General features: G+C 41.2%; 1 protein-coding gene across 2 annotated transcripts in view; it reads left to right on the plus strand.

Moving 5' to 3' along the window:
* Positions 1–22,684, plus strand: part of SLC4A10 (solute carrier family 4 member 10) — a 187,133-nt gene that overhangs the window by 104,143 nt on the left and 60,306 nt on the right. Inside the window, exons 6-7 of one of the 2 annotated variants that reach the window (XM_026647498.1) lie at positions 3,870–4,058; positions 19,413–19,504. In XM_026647498.1, the coding sequence (XP_026503283.1) occupies positions 3,870–4,058; positions 19,413–19,504 (281 nt within the window). The remainder of the gene's footprint in view (positions 1–3,869; positions 4,059–19,412; positions 19,505–22,684) is intronic. The other variant, XM_026647499.1, reaches the window with a different exon arrangement.

Raw genomic sequence — 22,684 nt, forward strand, 5'->3', positions numbered from 1 at the left:
AGCCTCCTCGCCTGATTTCTCTGCATCTGCCTCAGGGAAAGGTGTATGATAAGCTGCGAGGCGTTGAGAACGGCCACAACTGCAGCGATGGTCGCAGCGGGATCCATGATCGCAGTGCTGTGGCGTCCGCGCTGTCACTGATCTAAAAGTGCGCGAACTGATTTCCCGCCGGCGCTTTCAGGGAGGGAGGGAGGGCGGTAGTGACTGACGGATGACGACAGTTACCCAAAAGCACCCTCGCCACATTTTTTTACCCAGAAGGCATTGGGGGCTCGACCCAGAATTCCAATGGGCAGCGGGGACTGCGGGAACTGTGGGATAGCTGCCCACAGTGCACTGCTTCCAATGTCGACGCTTTCCCTGGTAGTGTGGACTGACAAAGTCGAATTACTGTCCTTAGTGTGGACACACACGTTCGACTTTCTAATATCGATTGCACATATTCGATTTAACTAAAATCGAACTACTCTCGTAGTGTAGACATACCCTAAGCTACGCAATTTAAGTTATGTGAATAGCGTAACTCAAGTCGACATAGCTTAGATCTACTTACTGCGGGGACCACACTATGCGATGTTGACGGGAAACAACTATGAAAATACTATGAAAATAATAATAATAATAATAGTAGTAGTAATAATAATTATAACTTCAAGAATATTTTCCCTCTCACTCTGTTTCTGCAGCTATATAGAGATAGAAGTACTGTGTGTGTATGTCTGCATCTATATTATCTCTATATCCATCTTTGGCTTTCAGCCTATATATAGGTGTATAGAACTGTGGATCCTTAGATGGTACCAATAATGACACATGTAGACAGGCACTTTCTATGTACTCCAGCTTCACAACTCTTACTGCATCTTTATGTGATACATTAGTTTATGATATGGTCGCTCTGAACTTTACAAATACAACAATGTATGTACATTCAGTGCATTGCTGAATTTTGCAATTTCACTGTGCATTTTACCTGTGTACTTATTTAATCCTTTTTTTGTTCTTTAGCTTTTGGCTGCTATCAAAGACTTGATGAAATCTGTCTCTGCTTATCACATATCTGAGTTATGTATTTATTTTTCTGCTTTGCTTGCTTCACCACTGAATTTACTGGTTGATATGAACCTGTCTTGGGAACAGACTCAAGAGCTGTCTGAATTTTCAGTACAGCAAGTTTCTGACTCAGCTCATTATATCACCATTTCTGTGTAGCACGATTTCTCCTAACAGATATGCAAGAACATTTTGTGCTAAAATGTTGCTGATTTACTTGCTCTAGTATATATTTCTCTCTCTCTCTCTCGTTCTTTTCTTTTCTTTTCTTTTCTTTTCTTTTCTTTTAAGCATTAATACTGTTGCCAACAAGATTTCCCCTCCAAATTAAATACATCAACTCAACAGCTTCTTTCCCATTAAAAATGAACAATGCTTCTTGTTATTTTCTGTTAGTGGATTTTGTGCTGACTCTTTTCATTCTGATATCTGCATAATCATTTACATTATTTAGGGCCAAATCCCACCCATGCTTCCATACAATGGGGCTCAGCATGGGCACATGGATCTGCTTGTGTAACCCACACACCTCCTGGGTGTGGTGTTCTGTTCCCTCTAGTGTCACGAGACCACTTAGAGAGAGAGTTAAATGAGTCTGCTCTACAGCCTTAGCTAACAGGCAGTTGGCTTTTAGCTCATGCTGTAGAGGCTCATGCACTAAACTCCAGAAGTCCCGGGTTCGATCCCAACCGACAATGACCGGGGTCTGTCAGCATTACACTTGCAGGATTGGGTCCTTATTTATTCAATGTTTCTGAATAAAGTGGTGTTAGTTTTGCTGTATATTCTTATTTGAAATTTCTTTCTGCTGTTTTATTGAAAACATTGTCAGTGAATCGCTTAGTAATATACAGCCAGATTGTGATCTTGTGTAGGCACATGGGGAAAAGGGGAGGGAACAAAAATCTTCCCACAAGATTTGGACCATAACAAATGATATGTAAATGTGTATTTTCATCTACTTAATCATAGATTAATTTGTAAAATAGACATTTAGGGTCAGATTCTTGGCTCATACCCTAGCCCTTTGCAAGGCAGTGCACCAACAGTGTAAGGGGGCCATAAAGTACTTTACAAGTGTTGTGGTGGAGACAGAGGTTGGTGGAACATGGTGTGCTCCTTTGCTCACTGGGGGAAACATGGTTCCTTGGGGGATGGTTACAAGCTAGTACAGTCTGGACTCTACCATAACTTGTGCCCAGTGTTCAACTGGCTCCTGGTAGGCCTAGGTTTGCAGGAGTACCATTTATCTTAGAGAGGAGACAAATAAGAGGAACATGACAAACTTATACAATATAATGAATGATCTAGAGTAGGTAGGTCAGGAACTTGTATTTACTGTTTCTCAAAATTAAAGAACAAAAAGACATTCAATGAAACTGAAACATTGCAAATTTGAAACTGCTAAAAGTATATTTTCATACAAATGTATAATTAACCTGTGTAACTAATTGCCACAAGATATCAGTGAGGCCACAACTCAGCAGGATTAAAAAAACATTGGACATTTGTGTGTGTGTGTGTGTGTGTGTCTGTGTGTGTGTAGTTCTGAACATAAGCCAACCGGTAACTATTGGGATTGGGAGGAATTTTCTCTGGGGACAGGATGTCTCTCAACTGACTACTGCAGGGTTTACTTGCACCTTCTTCTAAAGCAGCTAGTACTAGAAAATGGAGCTAGGCAAAGAAAGGTAATTCCATTTTATGGAGGATTTTGAGATTTAGAAATTTGTGTTCTGATTTAGAATAGAAAACTCCAAATTTCAAAATTCTCCAAAACAGATATCTGAATTTTTTTTGTTATGGAAGCATCAAAATGATATATATTTATGACCTTGCCAAACTTTAATGGTTTGGACTAGCATTTTCCATGCCAGGTATGTTCTTCAGGGTTTTGTTTGTTTTGGAAAAATATTAAAAGACAGTGTACCAGCTGTTTCCAAGAACAAGGCTGGGAAAAATACATTGTTTTGCCAATATTAAAATATTCTGGTGTTGTTTGCTTTGTAAACCTCTAGTGTCTCCATGCTTCGGACCAGGGACTTGAAATTTGATGGGGGGAGGGGGGGCGCTGTGTCAGAAACTTGATTTTTGCCACTCCCATGAAATTGTGCCCAGATTTATCCAAGTTATAAGCACTAGGGTTGCCAACTTTGTAATATTTAAAAACTGGACGCTTCAGCAGGAGTGCTGGAACCTCCCCCACCCCGCCTCTTCCCCCCAAGGCCCCATCACCCGGGTTGGGAGGGACTCACCAGCGGAGCCGGGGCTGGGAGCTGCAGCCATCTGATGCAAATAAGAGGCAGCCCCAGCTGAGTAGGGGCTGGTGTGGGTAGTGACCCGGCTCCTCCCCTGCCTGCAGTAACCGAACTTTGGATGTCCAGTCAGTAATACTGACTGGACACTGTCAGGTCCCCTTTTCGACTCGACTTTTCAGTCGAAAACCGGACACCTGGCCACCCTATAGCCCATCCATGCTCACTAGAGACATGCTAGAGCTTTCCAGCTAAGTTTCCTGAAGATTCCATCCACACTGGGCATGTTCTGGTCTGGGGCTGAGCAGGACTTCCTTGCAATTTCAGCTCTTAGCTGCCACAAGGTCCAGGTCCTGCAAATGAAAGCAGGGAACCTGGCTCTCTTCTGCTCTGTGTCACTGCTGCTCAGCCCAAGGAGCGTGAAGCTGCTTGATTTAATGGTTTTTTTTCTTGAGTAAAGAATGTAAGACTGGGCCCTTCACTTATAATTCCATGTATTATTATTTGGCATTATAATTATTAATTAATAACATAATTCCCTCTCATGTATTTATTTTTCAGATATGATTCTTGACCAACAAGTGGGCTCAGGGCAGCTCAGCGAAGATGTTCGTCACAGAGTACATGAAGCTTTACTGAAGCAGCACCACCATCAGAATCAGAAGAAGTTAAGCAACAGGATTCCGATTGTCAGATCCTTTGCTGATATTGGCAAGAAACAGTCTGAGCCTCATTCCATGGACAAAAATGGTAATGTGTTGCATTATTTTATGTTTCAGAAGCTTTTTATAGCATATATTTTCTCCCTCTGAGCCTAATGTCTGCTGCTGTATTCACAGCAGTCAAAGTGTGGTTCTGATTTGAAAAGGGACTATGTAAAAATGGCTGCTTTTATTTCACAGAGCTGCCCCTTGCACATATTTAGAGATATCGCTGTTTTATTTAGTTACAGAACTGTGTGTTTACTACTTTTTACTCCTATTAACTATGGAGAATCAATGTCACTCTGATAGAATGAGCTGGATGATGATGCATGAAGTAAAAGGAATTCAACTTGTCTTTTAGAGTCTAGACTGAGTTTGCAGTGCTGGCAGTTGGAAAAAGTCCCCATTTTTTCACTTATAAATGGAAAGCCATTGAGACAAAATAAACATGGAACACAGCACTGTTGTTTTTATAGAGTCACTTTTTAGGAAATTGCATTACAAGGAAGAAAAGGGGGAAAGACTGTGCAGTACTTTTATGGAAAAAGTTTGGTTAAGATAAACTTTAGAGAGAAGTAAGAATAGGCTACACTGTATTTCTAGCATGATAACTCAATGACAGCTAGCATGGCTGTAGTGTCATTTACACCTTCCAGCTTGAAGTGTAAACGTACCCCAAGATACTCTACGGCTGGGATACTAACCAGTGTACGTTCATATATTTGAGTAAGAGACCAATGAAAGCAGCATGGTGGTAATTTATTATGCAGAAGATATTCCAAGGACATTAGTGAGCCTAGAATTTTCACCCTGGCTGCTGACCTGCACAAACTCTATGTGTCTTCTGATCCACAATGCAGTAGAGGCTACTCTTTGTTCCCTTTGGTGGTAGCCCTGTAATGTTGATTTTACACACACTTCCAAGCCTAGCTCCTTCCCTAGGGTGGGAATCTCAGACTTGGAAGGATGAATGTAATTTAATCCGAAGAGGACATTAAATAGGAAGATCATTTCTGTGTGGTGTCCAGATTCCATGTGAGGTTTACTTAGTTCCCAGTTCCAGAAAACATCTCTGTTCAGGACAGCTTTTAAACATATGATTACCATTAAGCCTGTGTTTAAATCTGATTGAAATTAGTGTGCTTAAGTGCTACTTTTGAATAGAGATGCACATGCTTAAGTGCTTTGTAAATCAGGCCCTTAGCGTGTTCTGGGCATCGTACAATCTGGCAATTAGAACTTCCTGATCTTGTGTGAGAAGCACAGACCATTTTCATTATATTATTTATATTGTACTTAATTCGTTTTAAAATAGTAAAAATATCCTTAGGAATATTTAAACAAAGGTAAATCAACTTTGGGTCCAAGTAATAGTGATACTGCCAAGCATGCTTTTTAACAGTCCAATGCAGTTAGAGATGTCTCTTATTTATCTTGAAATATTGTCCATTAACTTGTCACTCTCCTATATTGGCCTTTTCAAAGTAGAAAAAAGGTCCCATGTTAAAGTTGAGCTTTATTGAAATGTTTATTTCTTATTCTAAATTTCATTAAATCAACACTGTGTTATGTTCAGATTACTGGATATTAGCTTTGTCTCTTGGACTAATGTGATTGGTTAGCTTTAGCACATCTCAGAAAGAAAAGGACAATTCTAAATTTCATTAAATTAACACTGTGTTATGTTCAGATTACTGGATATTTGCTTTGTCTCTTGGACTAATGTGATTAGTTAGCTTTAGCACATCTCAGAAAGAAAAGGACAAAATTATTCTAGATCTTCTGTTTACAAAATAGTCTCAAACCATTTATTTATTTGTTTGTTTGTTTATTATTTTCTCCTAAAGGCTGTGGAGCCCCAGTGCAGTACATCCAATACAACAATCTGCATTCTGTAGTCAGGGCCGGTGCAAGGAAGTTTCGTGCCCTAGGCAAAATTTCCACCTTGCGCCCACCTCCTCGCCCAGCTAACCCCGCCCCCCTGTGGCAGCTAACCCATCCCCCCCCCCGGGGACCCCCCCCCCCCCGCAGCAGCTACCCCACCTCCGCGGCAGTTAACCCCGCCCGGGGAGCCTGCCTCCACGGCAGCTAACCCCGCCTGGGGAGACCCCCGCTGCGGCAGCTAACCCCACCTGGGGAGCCCGCCCCAGCTCACCTAGGCTCCGCCTCCTCCGCTGAGCACGCCGGCGCCGCTCTAATTCTCCTCCCCTCGCAGGCTTGCGGCGCTGATTGGAGGAGACTTAGAGCGGGGACTGTGTGCTCAGCGGAGAAGGCAGAGTGGAGGTGATCTGCGGCGGGGAGCGGTTCCCTTGTGCGCCCCCCCTCCGTTACTGCGGGCGGCCCTCCCCGTGCCCCCCCGCCCCAGCTCACCTCCACTCTACCTCCTCGCCTGAGTGGGCTTTTAAGCGCCCCCAACCACTAGGCGCCCTAGGCGACCGCCTAGTTTGCCTAAATGGTTGCACCGGCCCTGTCTGTAGTGGTAACTGCTGTGCTCCATTTAAAAGAAAGGGGGAGTGGAGAGGAGAGAGATTGTTTAGTGGATTGGCATGGTCTCAGGCCTATAAGCTCCTATACATTCCTCTTGTAGAATGCTCCCCACCATTCTTCACACTGTCATGGGTAGATCTTCCATAAAGCACTGCTCATAATGTATACAGCATCACATGCATGGCCTTTCACCCACCTTTGGCAGTTCCGCTGTCTTTAGGGCCTTGCCCATGGACAGGAGATCCTTCTTTGTAAAGTGTGAGCATTCATTTCTTGCCTTTCTCCAGCTATTCGCCCACACACATCCCTTTCTTTGTAACTACAGCCCCTGCTTGGGAGACTTGCCTTTTCCCCTAGAGCCTTATGTTCTCCTACTCTCCTGCATATGTATGTCAGACGAGGGCTCGATTTAGCTGTTGCAGTCTGTGAATGGTGTATGCTTCTTCCTGCTGGCTGTAGCTGAAAATTTCTCTTTAGATATCGGTTTTAAAACGTAGAGCAATTGTGAAAGTTGCTATTAGCATTAGAATGATGGCTCAGATATAACTTCTGAACTGTGAAAACTAAAGTTCAGTAAACTAAATTTGTAAAAAAACTAAGATAAGATTACCTCATAGCAGAGTCAGGCGTGTACAGTGAGAAATGTCTTTGCTTCTGAGGACAGCCTTGCAAAACCTGCTTGTGGTTCCATTTTAGTCTGCTTACTCCCATGCCTCTGTGCGGTGTGTGACGTGTATACTATATATGGGTGTAAAAAAGGTTCCAACCAATTGCAAGGTATGAAAGTGTCCTTCTCTCCCACAATCTCAAAATTGTATTAAAATAGCTGTTCAATTTATTTTACGATTATTTCTACTTTTTGGAGCAAAAGTCTTGTCAGATCTTCTGAGGAGAACAAGCAGATCTTCTGAGGTATCCCTAAAGTCTTGCTGATCCTCTCCATTTTTCTCCTTTTACTCTTCCAGTCCTCAAAGACTGAACATCTCCACGCCAAGAAGAAATGGACACAACCCTTTTCAGAGCCCATCAATGCTGATCCAGAGATGATCAGAGAGTAATAAATAGAGCAATGCTAGACACCTTGTCCCAGAACCTTGTCCCCTGTTCTACTGAGGCAGTGGATAGCCATCAGAATCTGCCCTAAGAGAGCAGCTGAAGATTTTTCTTGGTGTAACTATGGCGCCTTTTTGGCCAAGATGGAGTCTGCTCTGCAGGCTGCTCCAGCCAAAAAAAGGCATGGACAGGAATACAGTAGAGAAACTTCCTTCCATCCCAGGGACACCTGTTCCAACCCCTCCTCCCCCCGCAGAGTAAACATGCACCCCGCTCCCCGAATAGTACAAGAAATATGGGAAAAGGAAGTATTTATTAACAGAGGGATGAATGGTGGACCCACAGGCCCCATGATACCACAATATAAAAGGATAGTCGCGAAGCATCTAGACTCAGGGCTCAGGAATCCTGGGCAGAGTTCCAGTCTGACAGTGAGTCATTGAGTCTTCCTGGTTGTCTTTGGCACCAGTAAACATTCCCCCCAAAATACCCTCTGGTGCCCTCTTCTTCCACTCTCTACAAACCCACACAGAGCAACAACCCTCCCCACTTAACTAGCTACAACCTCCTTCCTTATTCCCAATGCAAAGTCACATGTCCCACTCCTCACAGCCCCATACAGCTCTGGGTGACAGTGATACTGGGTCTGGTTTGTCCTTCTCAGGTGATTCCTGGTGTGGTGCACCTGCTGGCTCCCATCCTGGGACATCCCCAGTCAGCCACTCTGTCCTTCCAGGCTGAACTGGTTCTCAGCTGCTTTGCTGTGGGAGAGCCTGCTCACTGTAAGCCCCTTGTCTGGCGCTACCGACACCCACACCCAACACCCACACCCCTGACGCTCTCCCTACCTTGACTTCCCTCCTCCTGGAAAAACTAGCACTTCCTATGCCTCAGGATGAGGTTTTAAAGGGGCCATGCTTTCTAAACCCCAAGTTGGTTACACTGAGAATCCTCGGGCAGTTTAAAGATGGCATAGTGCTGTGTGGCTGCTGCAACTACCGTAACCTGTAAAGCCACTAAGCCCTTGGTGTCCCCAGGGTTGGGGCATGGAAGGATGGTTTAGAGCCACCACTTCCCCCAACCCTAGTCACTCGCTGCAGTTAGGCATTCAGCCCCTTCTCTCTCCAGTGTCTGCACATGCTAGCTTGGCAGCGTGCCCAACCCCAAATATCTTGGAAGTAAAGGCCTGAGACCATGACTCAAACTCTCATCCCCTGTAGGGGACAACCTGTTGTACCCTCACCAGACCATCAGGATGGCATTACTGGAAGATATTTGTGCTTATGTTCTTCCTCTGCTTTTCTTTGTGCGTGAATCTCTCAGAACTTCTAATTCATTTTCTTTGTATTTAATAGTATTATCTTTTGTTTACAATGACTTTTCTTCACATCCTCTTCAGGGCTAAAATGTCAGGGTGCTATGGATTTACCATACATTTATAATGCTGCCATGCTGTGTTTAACTTTCACTTTTCATTAAGCATCAAAACTGTGAGAATTAAAAGCCTGCTTTTGATGTTCCAATAAAAAGTGACACTCAAATTTGGCATAACAGCAGCAAAAATGATTTAAAAAAAAAAAAAAAAAAAAAAAAAGCTTAGTTTGACACCCAGAATGGAGGGTGGAAAAGAATTTCAGAGTAAATGCTATTAAAGCCAGTGGAATTTTAAAATATATAATCTTTTGCCATTACCGAGTCATCTTTGCAGCTCAAGTTTGGAATGCTATGTAACACATATTTTTAGTGAGATTAATGGAATCCTCATCCTGATGTTTGAGAATTATATATGTAAATGAATGTATCAAGATGATGGTATATTCCTAAAAACTAGCTTTGACCAGATACACTACTTCTGTATTATTACAGGAATGGTAACAAATATTTTTCAGTACTTTTGAACAGGTTTCTGCAATGCAGAATTTATGCATACATTTTTGTTGAATCAGGCTCATGCAGAGAGAACAAGTAGTGTGAGTTTCATGATAGTATAGTTGGTCAGAAAAATCAGACGATAACAAAATTCTGACAGTAAACAGCAATCTCCATCCCCCCTGTTTCTGACTAGCTGTATACCTTTAACTTCTACACTTGGAGATATACCTGTTCTAGCTTGGACTGAGCAAAGGCTTGCACTGGTGTGCTAAAAATAGAATGTAGCTGCGGCAGCATAAATCACAGGAGGGACTAGCCACCTTGAGCACATGCCTCGGTTCTTGGATGGTATACTCGGGACAGCTAGCCCCTCCCGCTGCTCGCACTGACGCAGCAACATTCTAGTTAAAGGGCTGGTCTACACTGGGGGGGCGGAGATTGATCTAAGATATGCAACTTCAGCTACGTGAATAGCGTAGCTGAAGTCAAAGTATCTTAGATCGATTTACCTCGGGTCCTCACTGTGCGGGATCGACGGCCGCGGCTCCCCCGTCGACTCCGCTACCGCCTCTCGCTCTGGTGGAGTTCCGGAGTCGATGGGGAGTGCGTTCAGGGATCGATTTATCGCATCTAGATGAGACGCGATAAATCGATCCCCGATAGATCGATTACTACCTGCCGATCCAGCGGGTAGTGAAGACGTACCCTTAGTGTTCTCACTTGATCAGAGCTAATATGAGTATGTGATTTCTGTCTCCTTGAGATGAGAATCACACCCCCAGCTCCAAGTATAGACAAACCCATTCCTGATGTAACTTACACACCAACAGGCTGAGGAAAGGAAGGTAGCAGGACAAGTGATTAACAGTTAGGTGCAAGAAGGTGTAAATTACAATAGCCCTTTTCATCCATATTAACATACACCATCTTGCACCTTCTTCTTTCCCTATGTGTGTTGTGTAAACACCAACTGAGACTCCTTTAGAGTCAGTCATGCCCACTTATCAACATACAATTTAAATCACCTCTAAATTTGGCTGTAATTACTCATATCCCTTGCAGATCAGCACAGTGGGGGACCTGTCACATATGCACCAGTGGGTTACATAAGAAAAGTGTGAGTCAAAGTAGCCTTCTCACACCTTCTTCTAGCTCCTTGGCTTGCAAATTGCACCAATTCAGACTTCCTTATACTTGCTATAATGGATGTAAGTGAATATAGTGGAGCTACATTCATGTCAGGGAGTCTGATTTATGCATCACCTTTGAATTTGGCCCATAGATTATAAATTATTTTTCCATTGGGTTGCGTGTTTACATTATTTTCATCCCAGTTTCATAATCTTGTATCTGCAGTTAAGCATTAATGTCCAAATTCAGTGCTAATATAAAGCAGACGAAACTACACTGAGGTCAATAGAGAGTCTTCTGTTTACACCAGTGGTGAATTTGGCTCTAAGGGCCTGATCCTATATTCCTTGCCTGTTGAAGACACCCAGTGATTTAAATGAGAGTTTTTGGGTGCATATGTAATATGGGATTAAATTCTTCATAGGTTTCCTTTTTCTCTGTATAGCCGGTACAGCTGGACCCAACCATAGGAATTCTAAATTAAATGATCTAATATTGTATTTCATATTTGACATGCACTCTTTTCAAGCTAACTAATTTTAGTCAAGACTTATTATTCACAGCTTTTTCATGATATTATTGAAATAAGGCTCACGTAATTCTTAAACATTGTCACCCAATATTTGTTCTTTCTTTCTCCATATGTTCCTTGTACCCATGATTAAATGTATAATCTACATATATGGAATTGTCATTCATCTTTATATTTCTTTATTTTGCTCTGTCTTTGTTGTGTCTGTCTCTAACAGGCTCATCTCATCTCTGTACCTCCCTCATCTCCTACCCTTTGGGTTCTGTAAGCTCCTTGAAGGTTTGAGAGGTAGTATAAAAATGTATCCTGCTTGGGTTTCAGTTCAATTAACATGTACATCCATGTCTTCATCTCAGTTTCCTTCTAGCATGCAACTTTTTGCTATAGGCTAATAATCAATATTTAAGGCCGTTGGCAGAAGCTGTGATAATTTTATAAGAGAATCCTACATGATGATGGTCATTATTTGGAACAAAGATGGAATATTTGAGACTAGAAACCATTTCTTTATAAACACATTTTCTTATATCAGTTGAGAAAGTGGCAAACCACAACATTTTGGTTAGAGTTGCATGAGTATGCACGGAATTATGTTTGAGGTTCAGGTCTAATATACAAAAATTCATAATCTGGCTTCCTCTGCTTCTTCTCATAAGAAGTATTTTCAAATGGCACCAAATTCTACTCTCAGTTGTGCAGGTACAATGAGAGTGGCATTTGTTCTTTACAAATACAGTAGCTAAAAGCTGAATTTTGTATTATATTTGAACTTTACAATACTCTGACCAAAATCTGACCATAATCTATTTAATACATTGTTACTATTTATACCTTTGCTTCCTAGTCTCCTTAGATGTGAGTCCATTTAAGATTTGAAAGTTGGTGATTAGTAAGAAGTCACAGTTTAAAGTCCACAAGGCCCAGTACTGGGCTCCCAAAACACTGAACCATTACTGAATGGAAAGGAGTACTGTAGCTTTTTGTATGCTTTTATAAATATTCAGGTTTTATGAAGCTCCATGTTTGATTTGCCTTGATTTCTGTTAGTTGTACCTTGTTCTTTTGTGGTTACTGTGCTTTACTGTGGTTGTTTTTGTCTTTCTTTGGATTAAAAACAAGGTTTCTTGGATAAATATTGAGTACTGAAGGTATCCTGAATGCAATAACCTTTGGGTTGAAATTTTGGAAGGCCATAGTATATTGTAGCTTAAATTCTCTTTCTGAAACTCTGATTTTGTTTGGTGTAATTAGTAGGTTTTCTCAAAATACTGAATTCTCAGGTATCTTTTAATATAGGCATCTATCAATGCAATATAAAAATGGACCCCATTTTAATTCCTTTTATATATAAATGGTTTAGTTTTGCATGAAATAATCTATTTCTTTTGAGTTATTGTTATTGTTATTTCCAAAAATTGAGCATGCCTATCTACTGTACATACTTTTAAAGTCTTGGGAATTTACCTTTATCTTAAAAGCAAATCATTTTCTACATAAAATCATGAAGCGTATTTCATTGTTTTGGTGTTGGCATTTTAATTAAATAGATAACCCCTAAAACCTATTTAAACATGAGTGTGTCTGTTGAAATGTTTAAGTTCCTCTGTGTGTGTGTGCGTGTGTTCGATGTGTGTGTGCATGCTGAGTATTTCAGTTAGATAGCATGTTACAGCTGATTGGCAGGTACATGCTTTAGAAAATCTGCAATTCTCTTTGATTTCTCAAATAGAAGACTATAACTATTGGAATGCTTGATGCATACTGACAGTAGAATAAATCCAGGCGTTGATATCATCATTAGATTTTTAAGTGTTCTGTCTATACGTCAATGCTGTTAAAGAATGAAATTCTGGTCGTTCGTCCCCCCCCCCCCACAAACAAACACACACACACAAACCCAAAGTACAAATAAAAGTGTTTGGCTTGACAGAGATACACAGGTGTTCCTGGAGGGGAGCAGTGGAATCATCTTCTTCAACCTGAAGACAGGACATAGAGCAGCTGCATGAATGTGGCGGTTGCTGTGGCTAATGGGCTGTAGTTGTGGCTTGTCCGTGATCCTACTGCCTAGGTCCCCACCATTCCCATTGATCCAATCACAATATTGCCAACCTCAGGCATTCAAAAATAGTGAGTCAGACCCCCCAGAATTAAGCACATTGCATTCTCTTTATTTGCTGTCTGGATTTTCAGCCTGTAGGATCCACTCGGTTTGCATTTTCAGATTTTCTCCTTGGCTACGAGGGCTAGCAACTTACTATTTTCTTAAATGAAGGCTGTACCATACATGGAAAATAAAAATTAAAGTCTTGTATTGGCATGCAAAAAGAACAAAAGCCATTCACAAACTCCACATACTGCTAGGGCATGTTGTGTTTCCTGTAGTGTGCATTTCTGTTCCCACAGGGAGTTATTAGACACAGTTGTTAAAGCAAGTGTTTAGACCATTAAAACTTGACATCACATTAGCTGGTTAGAGGCTCCCAGGCTGTCTACACTTTGAGTTGGGGGTGTGATTCCCATCTCGAGAATTCATACTCACTGTAGCTCTCATAGAATCTTAGAAATGGAGGGCTGGAAGGGGCCTCGAGAAGTTACCAAATCCAGCTCCCTGTGCTGTGGCAGGGCTAAGTAAACATAGATCAGCCCAAACAGGTGTTTGTCCAAACTGTTTTTAAAAAACCCCAATATCCCTATTTCATAGCATAACTACCCTTATAGGTAAAGTTTTTCCTAATATCTAACCTAAATCTCCCTGGCTGCAGATTAAGCCTATTACTTCTTGTCCTACTTTCAGTGGACATGGAGAACAACTGATCACCCCCCTCTTTATAACAGCTCTTAACTTATTTGAAACTATCAGGTCCCCCATCAGTCTTTTTTTCTCAATACTAAATATGCCCAGTTTTTCTAATCTTTCCTTATAGGTCAGGTTTTCTAAATCTTTTATCATTTTTGTTGCTTCCCTCTGGACACTCCAATTTCATAGAATCATAGAATGTCAGGGTTGGAAGGGACCGCAGGAGTTCATCTAGTCCAACCCCCTGCTCCAAGCAGGACCAATCCCCAGACAGATTTTTGCCCCAAATGGCCCCCTCAAGGATTGAATTTACAATCCTGGGTTTAGCAGGCCAATGCTCAAACCACTGAGCTATTCCCCCCTCCCCCCTTAAAATAAATATATAGAGATATGCCTATTTCATAGAGTTAGAAGGGACGGGTCATTGAGTCCAGCCCCCTGCCTTCACTAGCAGGACCAACTACTGATTTTGCCCCAGACCCCTAAGTGGCCCCCTCAAGGATTGAACTCACAATGCTGGGTTTAGCAGGCCAATGCTCAAACCACTGAGCTATCCCTCCACATTCTTCCTAAAGTGTGGTGCCCAGAATTGGACACAGTACTCCAGCTGAAGCCTAACCAGTGCCAAGTAGAGCAGGACAATTACCTCCCATGTTTTACATGCGATACTCCTGTTAATACACCCCAGAATGAAATTAGCTGTTTTTGCAGCTGCATCACATTGTTGACTCTCTTTCAATTTGTGATCCACTATAATCCCCAGATCCCTTTCAGCAGTACTTCCACCTAGCCAATTATTCCCTATTTTGTAGGTGTGCATTGGATTTTTTCTTCGTAAGTGAAGTACTTTGCACTTGTTTTTATTGAATTTCATCTTGTTGAATTCAGACCAATTTTCCAATTTGTCAAGGTCATTTTGCATTCTAATGCTGTCTTCTGAAGTGCTTGGAACCCCACCCAGTTTGGTGTCATCTGTGAATTTTATAAGCATACTCTCCACTTTGTTAGCCAAGTCATTAATGAAAATATTGAATAGTACTGGACTCAGGACTGGTCCCTGTGGAATACCACTAGATGCACCCTCCCAGTTTGACAGGGAACCATTGAATAACTAGTCTTTGAATACAGTCTTTCAACCAGTTGTGCACCCACCTTTTAGTAATTTAATCTAGACCACATTTCTCTAGTTTGCTCATGAGAATGTCATGTGGGACAGTGTCAAAAACCTCACTAAAATCAAGATATAACGCATCTACTGCTTTGCCCTATGTACTAGGCTAGTAACCAACCGAATTTCCTTGTTTGACAGGGCTATTCCTTATCACCCTATTATCCTCCAAGCGCTTACAAATTGATTGTTTAATAATTCGTTCCAGTATCTTTACAGCTATCAAAGTTAGGTATACCAGTCTACAATTCCCTAACCCCTCTTTGTTCCCCTTCTTAAAATTAGATATGATGTTTGCCATTTTCATAGAGAAAGAGAGCTAAACATAGCGTGTAGCTGTGGCAGCAGATGTGGTGGGATGGACTAGCGGTCCTGAGTATATGCCTAAGGTCTTGGATGGGTACAAACTCAACGCAGGTAGCCACTCCATTAGCTTGCGCTGCTGCAGCAACATTCTATTTTTAGCACGCTAGCTCCACAAGAGCTATAGTAGGTATTTTTCCTTGAGCTGGGAATCACACCCCCAGCTCAATGGGTAGGTATACACTTATGTGAAGTTTGAGTCTGCACTACAGCAGTTATAAAAGTCTGCACAGTGGGTCCATGTTCTTGCTCTGGGTTGTAGGGCATGATTTTATTTCTCCTGCCAAACATCTCTGCTCCCATTTACTCCATCTTTGTACAAGGGCCAGAATTTAATTAAAGAATTGCATTTCAGCTTTCACTTTATGGAATAACAATACAGATGTAAATACTAAGTTATGAAAAAAACTTTCGCTTCTCTCTCTCTCTCTCCCTCTAGCATACAAAATGTGTATGCTAATATCTGTAATTATACATGTTTCCTGTTTGCCTAGAAAAATAAATAATGAGCATTCAGTCCATTTCACATAATCCCAATAGCATTCTTCCCTGAATTTGAGGAGATTATAGATTTTAAATTAAAAATCTAAATTTTACATTCTCTTGCACCCTTATGATCCCAACCAAATCATGAGGGTTGTATGGGTATAACTGAGTGCAGAATCTGGCCCAGACATTTTGCAACACGTCTCTCTTCTGTGTTACATATGCTTACTAGTTGTGAAATTCTTCCCTGAGTAATGTAAACCACTGGAGATTTTTGTATTGCATTTATTCTTCATGCAGTCTATTAACTCATGTGCATACAAAGCCCAACTCTATTTAAGGGTACCTTTAGCACTTAGCAAAGAGCTTAAGTGTGACGTAAGTGGTGCAAAGGCTTTCTGCTGGGCCTCTCCACAGGGGTGCATTTCACTTTAATAGAATGCAAAAAAAAAAAAAAAATGCAGTACAGAGTCACCAGAGAGTTTTACATTACATTATTGAAATCACCGAAATGGTGCAGAAATGGTATTCACATACTGTGGTTCTATAATCCAAAGAAATTGAACACCATTGTCTAGGAGGGTTATGGTCTAAAATGATTCTAGTATATTGCTACATATCAAAATCCAATTTTTAAAGTATGAAAACATAGTAATATGCAATAATATATAGTATGAAGGGTATGAAGTTGTTTTTTTTAAAAGTTACAGTTATAATTTTGAGACTGGCAAATTGAATGGCAGCTAATTAACAGTTTGCCCATTCATAACTGAATATTTGTAATTAGTAGTGGGAGAACCGTTTGGAAAAATTGTAGATGTTCCCCTGAAATATTTGTATAGATTAGAATTCTCTTAAAATCCTTGTTTTATGGGCAGGGCCGGCTCCAGGCACCAGCCCACCAAGCTTGTGCTTGGGGTGGCACCTGGAGGGGGGCGGTGCGGCGCTCCGGCCCCCGGGGAGAGCAGGGCCACGGCCGGGCTCGCCGCCCTCCCCCCGGCCGCCCTCTCGCCGCCCTGCCCCCTGCGCTCTGGCCGCCGGGGGGAGAGCAGGCTCGCCGCCCTCCTCCCAGGGCTCCGGCCGCCCTCCTCCCCGGCGCCCTCCCCCCGGCCGCCGGGGGGAGAGAGGAGCCCCCGCCGGGGCTCGCCGCCCTCCTCCCAGGGCTCCGGCCGCCCTCCCCTCCCTCCCCTGCAGGGGGGGGGGCGGCCGGAGGCTTTTTTGCCTGGGGCGGCAAAAAAGCCAGAGCCGGCCCTGTTTATGGGGAAATTTTCAGATTACAATAATCCATTAATCATCATCACATGAAAGTAAAATTAAATATCTCAGAATTGTAACCTGCTTGCTTAGATGCATCTGCTAGAACACTCGCTCTTTTTCTCCCTCTCTGTCTGGAATAGAGTTGATCAAATATCAGAATTTTCATCTCATCATAAATTTCAATGTTTTCAACCTTTGTTTTGGCAACATGGACATTCTCCTGTGGAAAACTTTGATTTTGTGAAAATCACATTTTCTATCCAATAACTGTTGCAACAGAAAATCCCTGTCAGCTGTGCACTGGAACACTCATTGATTGTGGCAGAAAGCTGGACATTTATTCTTTGTTCAGGGTTAAGGTATTTCTATAGTTCCCCACAGGATTTGATCCTGCAAGTTGCTTTAGCTTTTTCTGATGGCAGCTGAGCATATTTAGGGGCAGATTTAGGCATCTAAAGATGCAGTGGGGATTTTCAAAAGTGCCTAATAAAGGTTAGCTGCTTAGCTCTGGAGCACTTAAGTATGTGCATCTTTAGGCACCTAAATACCTTTGAAAATCTGGTAGAACCTTGCAGGTTTGAGCCCTTTATTTCTTGAGATGCTCCTGATTTTCATTTCAGTGTCTCTCACCCTTACTAGACATCTTATTTGCTGCTAGGCTTTCAGTTGTCAGGCCTTCTTTTATGCACCCCTTAGATACCCAGAGTTTTCTTTCTGTGGCTAGGTTGCCCAATTTTCTCCCTTTCTGACATGCCACTTCCCACCCAATCAGTTCAACATTTTTCACCCAAGGTATTTATGTGTGTCTCTCCCTTCCCTCCAAGTCCTTTAAATTTTACAGATTGATTTGAGATAGGATTTACTCTAATTCTCACAATCAAACCAAACGAATTAAATGAACTGTTCTTTCCCTTCCCATTCCCTCTCTTCTCTTCCAGAGGGAGCTGAGTGTCCACATTAATTAAAATATATTTTAAATATATGGATGGATATTTTTCTCCCTTACATGCCCTTCTTCTGTTACCTAATACTCTTTTTGGACCTTCAGTGGCAAAACCCAACTATTTTACTGCAGTACTATTATTCACACTTAGGCAGGCTTCCCCTACAAGAATATTAGTTTCCTGTATCCTTATAGCTTGTTGTTTGTTTCTTTGTTTGTTTGTTTTGGAGACCTGTAAAACAACTTTTAAGTAATAATGTTTGTCCCTCTTCTTAAATGGCTAAAAATACTCGACTCAGTTGAGATTAATAGATAATTGACTATAACTAGAAAAGCAAAGGATGATATTCAAATGAGAAGATGGAAAATGCTGCGAGTCACACCAGGCTGAGAACCACACATCAGTACTTATTGCGCTGGTCGACATAAGACTGTAAGAACCATATTTCCACAAGACCATTGTGCTATACACACACTAGTCTAAGGCCTTAATCCTGCAAACACATACTCCCATGTATAACTTCATTCATGAGCAATCCCATTGGCTTCACTAGCACTACTAATGTGAATAAACTCATGCATGTGTTTGTTTGCATGATTATGGCTTATTTTTGAACACTTCTTCCTGTCTTGAGCAATTCTAATTTTTATAAATATGTTGTGTTTCTTCCTCCCTAGATTTTATTGGATTTTTCTTCATTTAAAAGTTTTGATTTCCATTTCAATATTTTATTTAACAATTTATAATTTTTTTTGAACAACCTAAATTTCAATATGTTTATTTTTCATAACGATGCTTTATTCTAGCTTTGGTTGTCATGCTAGTTAATGCCCATTTACGCACATGAGGAAATTTATGTACATGGGGAGTCCCCTTTGATTCACTACTCACATGGACAAGTGTTTAGGACTGAGACCTAAAGTTGGCAGCTCCTCACATTGCTTAGGAAATTACCTTGGTAGATGTGGGACTGTTTTTTGAATAAGGATTTTTTAATGGAGTAACAATTCTTAACAGAACTTATACACTGTGAATGGCACAAAAATCTGTCCTCACAATATTCAACAGTAGGTTTAAATTTTTCTAAAATGGATTCTCCCATCTCTAGCTGCAGCTAATGAATGTTATGTCTGTTGAGAATTTGTCTGTTGTTTTAAATACGTCTTTAATTTCACTTCCATTCTCATACACATGCAGTATGAAACATATGTGATACTCTAATTTAATTCTAACACTTGTTTCATAGAATGCTTCTGTAGTAATGTAAATAATTGTTAGTATTCTGTAATAACAATATTTTTTTTTAGCAGGTCAGATTGTTTCCCCACAGTCTGCTCCCGCCTGCGTTGAAAATAAAAATGACGTGAGCAGAGAAAACAGCACTGTTGACTTTAGCAAGGTGAGCATTTATTGACTGTGAAAAGAGCCTTCTGACTGACAAGTAGAAATTTTAAATAAAAAGAGTGGTTTGTGTTAATCAGAGAAAGCTCTAATGATGTTTCACTTCAATATTATACATTGTCACATGTCAGTGCCACAAAATACATAGGTTGCACCTACAATAAAGAAGGGTTTTAAACGTTTCCAATAAAACATTGTTAAAATATTGCTAACAGGCAATCACATTCCAGAAGATTAGACACACTTTTCATTGCATAACACTGTAAGGAGGCAACAGATTGTAGGGAGAGGTCTCAGAAATGAGTAAAGGGCTGACTAAGTAGGAAAGTAATTCAGATTGCTTATCATTCAGATTTAGCATGTGTTCTCTTGTGGGAATAATGTATAAATGTAAAATGCTCTTTTTGTAACCTGCTTTTGTGGATTCTGTGTGTCTGAAGAATAATTTGCTTTTGCGTCATTGTGTCACGCCGAGATATTTCAATGCACTTTACAAAGTTGTATAGTAGCTCAGTAGTATGGTTTTTAATGACAAACTAATAATAGAAAGCAAGGAAACACAAGCTAGTCTTCAGTTTTGGTATAAAAAATGTCCCTTTTCTTTGGAGAAGGTACTGCATGCCTAAAACAAACTTTCACATTAGGTACAGGCATGAGATAGGCATGCCAGCAACAGATGACTTCAACTGGTGCTTGGGTGAGTAAGAGTTAAGCAAATCAGGAAAGGTTATTAGAACTAAAATTCTAAAGGAATTTATACAGTTAGTGAAGAATGGCAATTTGAATCCGTTGTGGAATCTGACTGCCAGTCAGTATAATTGAGCCAGCACTAGAGTTATGTGCTCGCTCCATCTGGTGCCAGACCGAATCCTAGCAGCAGCAGTTTGTACCAGCTGAAGTCTGTCAGCTTTGTGTGCAGGGGCTAGAAGACCATTAAAAAGGGCAGTACAGTTGTCTATGTGGGATAAAACAAAGACATGAAAAGGACCTTTGCATCACGAAGAGAGAGATGAGGCAGCACTCTGGCTGTCTTTCTACACTGGTTATAAGCAGATTTAACTACAGCAGAGACATGTAATTCAAATTGGAGGCCAGTACTAATCCTTTAAATACATAAATATATGTATCAGTAAACAAATGTATCCCTTTCTAGAGTATAACATTTTTATTCAATGTTGTTTTTAAAAGTGTTAATTGGTGCAAACTAATATTCATTTTTTTTTGGTGAATGTTCTGTGTATTGAAATGTAACATCTATTGAAAAGGGTAACAATAAAAATAGATTTGTCTAACTAAAATTTTAAAAGAACGGCGATGAGACCAACAGGAACCTGGAGAACACTACACCACTTCATGTAATGCTTTTCTCACAGTTTTCCATAGCCATTTTGAAATTTGAATGCCAGAACCCCCTGAACTCATAGTTGTGGGTCTTTAAATCCACAGCTTTCAAAATCAGACTCTGTTTTCTAGGTATGTTTTCATGCTGAAGGAAAATGGAGACAGGAGATTTTGAAACTTCATTCACCAGTTTTACACTGATGTGATATCATTGACTTCATCAGAACTATTCCAGATTCTCACTGGTGTGAGCAGTGGTGCTGGGGGTGCTGCCACACCCACTGGCTTGAAATAGTAATAACAAACACCATGGTTTCCACCATCAGCATGCCCACTATAAAAATTGTTCCTGCACCCCTGGGTGTGAGAGGAGAACAAATTCCCACCTTTCTAGCTAACCTTAAGAACCCTCAATAAGTTAAACATCAGTAGTTGTTTCATGAAGTAGGAAAGAGACAGCTTTTGTTTACGTGGATAAAATGGCCTCATGGAATTTTAACTAGAAGACATTTTGCTAGCTGTCTTTTATATAGTTTAGTTTATCCTCTTAAGCCTGTATATTTAGAGATACAATCTTCCATGATAAGTTCCAGTATAGTCATTTCTGACAGCAGTAATTGGATAACATGCTTAGACTGAGGGGAAAGTAATGTTATGCAGAGCCCACAAAGGGCTTGTCTGCATGGTGTGGCAAAGTGCACTAGAGGGGTGTGATTTCTAAAGTACACTGGCATGCTGCATGCAAACTGCCCTCAAAAAGGTTCCTACTTCACAATAATGTAGTCTCATTTCAAAGAGGACTACGTTAATGCAAACGTAGGTACCTTTAGAGTGCGCCCACAAGGTCTATACGGGACGGAGCACGATGCATTAGCGTGCTTGGCAAATCACACCCTTCTAGTGCACTTTGCTAGCGCCATGTAGACAATATTTTTAAAGTACTCCTCCTGAGTATTCTAATTTCTTACTCTAATTTTGTTCCACGTGTTAATTTCATTTTATCTTCTACAAAAAGCACCTTTGACACCTCACTTACACTCTGCCCACTAATCCAGCTCCCCAAGGGATGCTTCTAACATTCCAAACTTCTGAGCAACTTGCCTCCTCAATCTGGATACCAATCCAGATACAGCACAAAGACTGCATTGCTGGTATTGGTAGAGTATATCTTCCTGTTGATGGATAAAGATCAGGAGCCAGATTCAACACTGCAATCTGCCCTGTGAATGCTGCTCAAATGCATCAGACCTCTGTGGATGGCTTAGAGATGATTAACTTTAAGGGTTTATCCTGGCCCCCATCCTAGCCCCTGGTGTCAGAGTGGGCTGGGAATGACTGAAGCTCACTGCACTTTCTTTCTTCTCTGCTTCTGATTTACACTACAGACTGGGCTATTCCCCAGGGGAGTGTTAAAGAGACTGCACCTTTGCCCCCCTCACTTACAACATACCTGTTCTCAGCACAGAAACAGAGCATTTTTTAATCAAAGCCAAATTCCATGCTGATACTGTAAGATCTTTCAAAATACATGTGAGATCATGAGATATGATTGATTCAGCTTTGAACTATAACAGGATTGGGTGGGATTCAGTTCCGATATTCCTTCATTGCTGAGTGTTCCCAGAAGATGATGTTGAATAGTTGCTTTTCATCTCCAAGGGCAGTCTCATGTGGAGTCCTATAGAGTTCCATCTTCTCTCCCTTCCTGCACAGTGTGTATGGGGCTCTTAGGAGAGTTAATGAGGAGGAATGGGCTGTGGTACCTTCAGATGCCGATGAATCCCAGTTTTATTTCTAACCTAATCCAGCCAATCCTATTAAATAACTTTGCCAGTGT

Source organism: Terrapene carolina, unplaced genomic scaffold, assembly GCF_002925995.2.
Source record: "Terrapene carolina triunguis isolate 2854851 unplaced genomic scaffold, T_m_triunguis-2.0 Scaffold62, whole genome shotgun sequence".
Taxonomy (NCBI): Eukaryota; Metazoa; Chordata; order Testudines; family Emydidae; genus Terrapene; species Terrapene triunguis.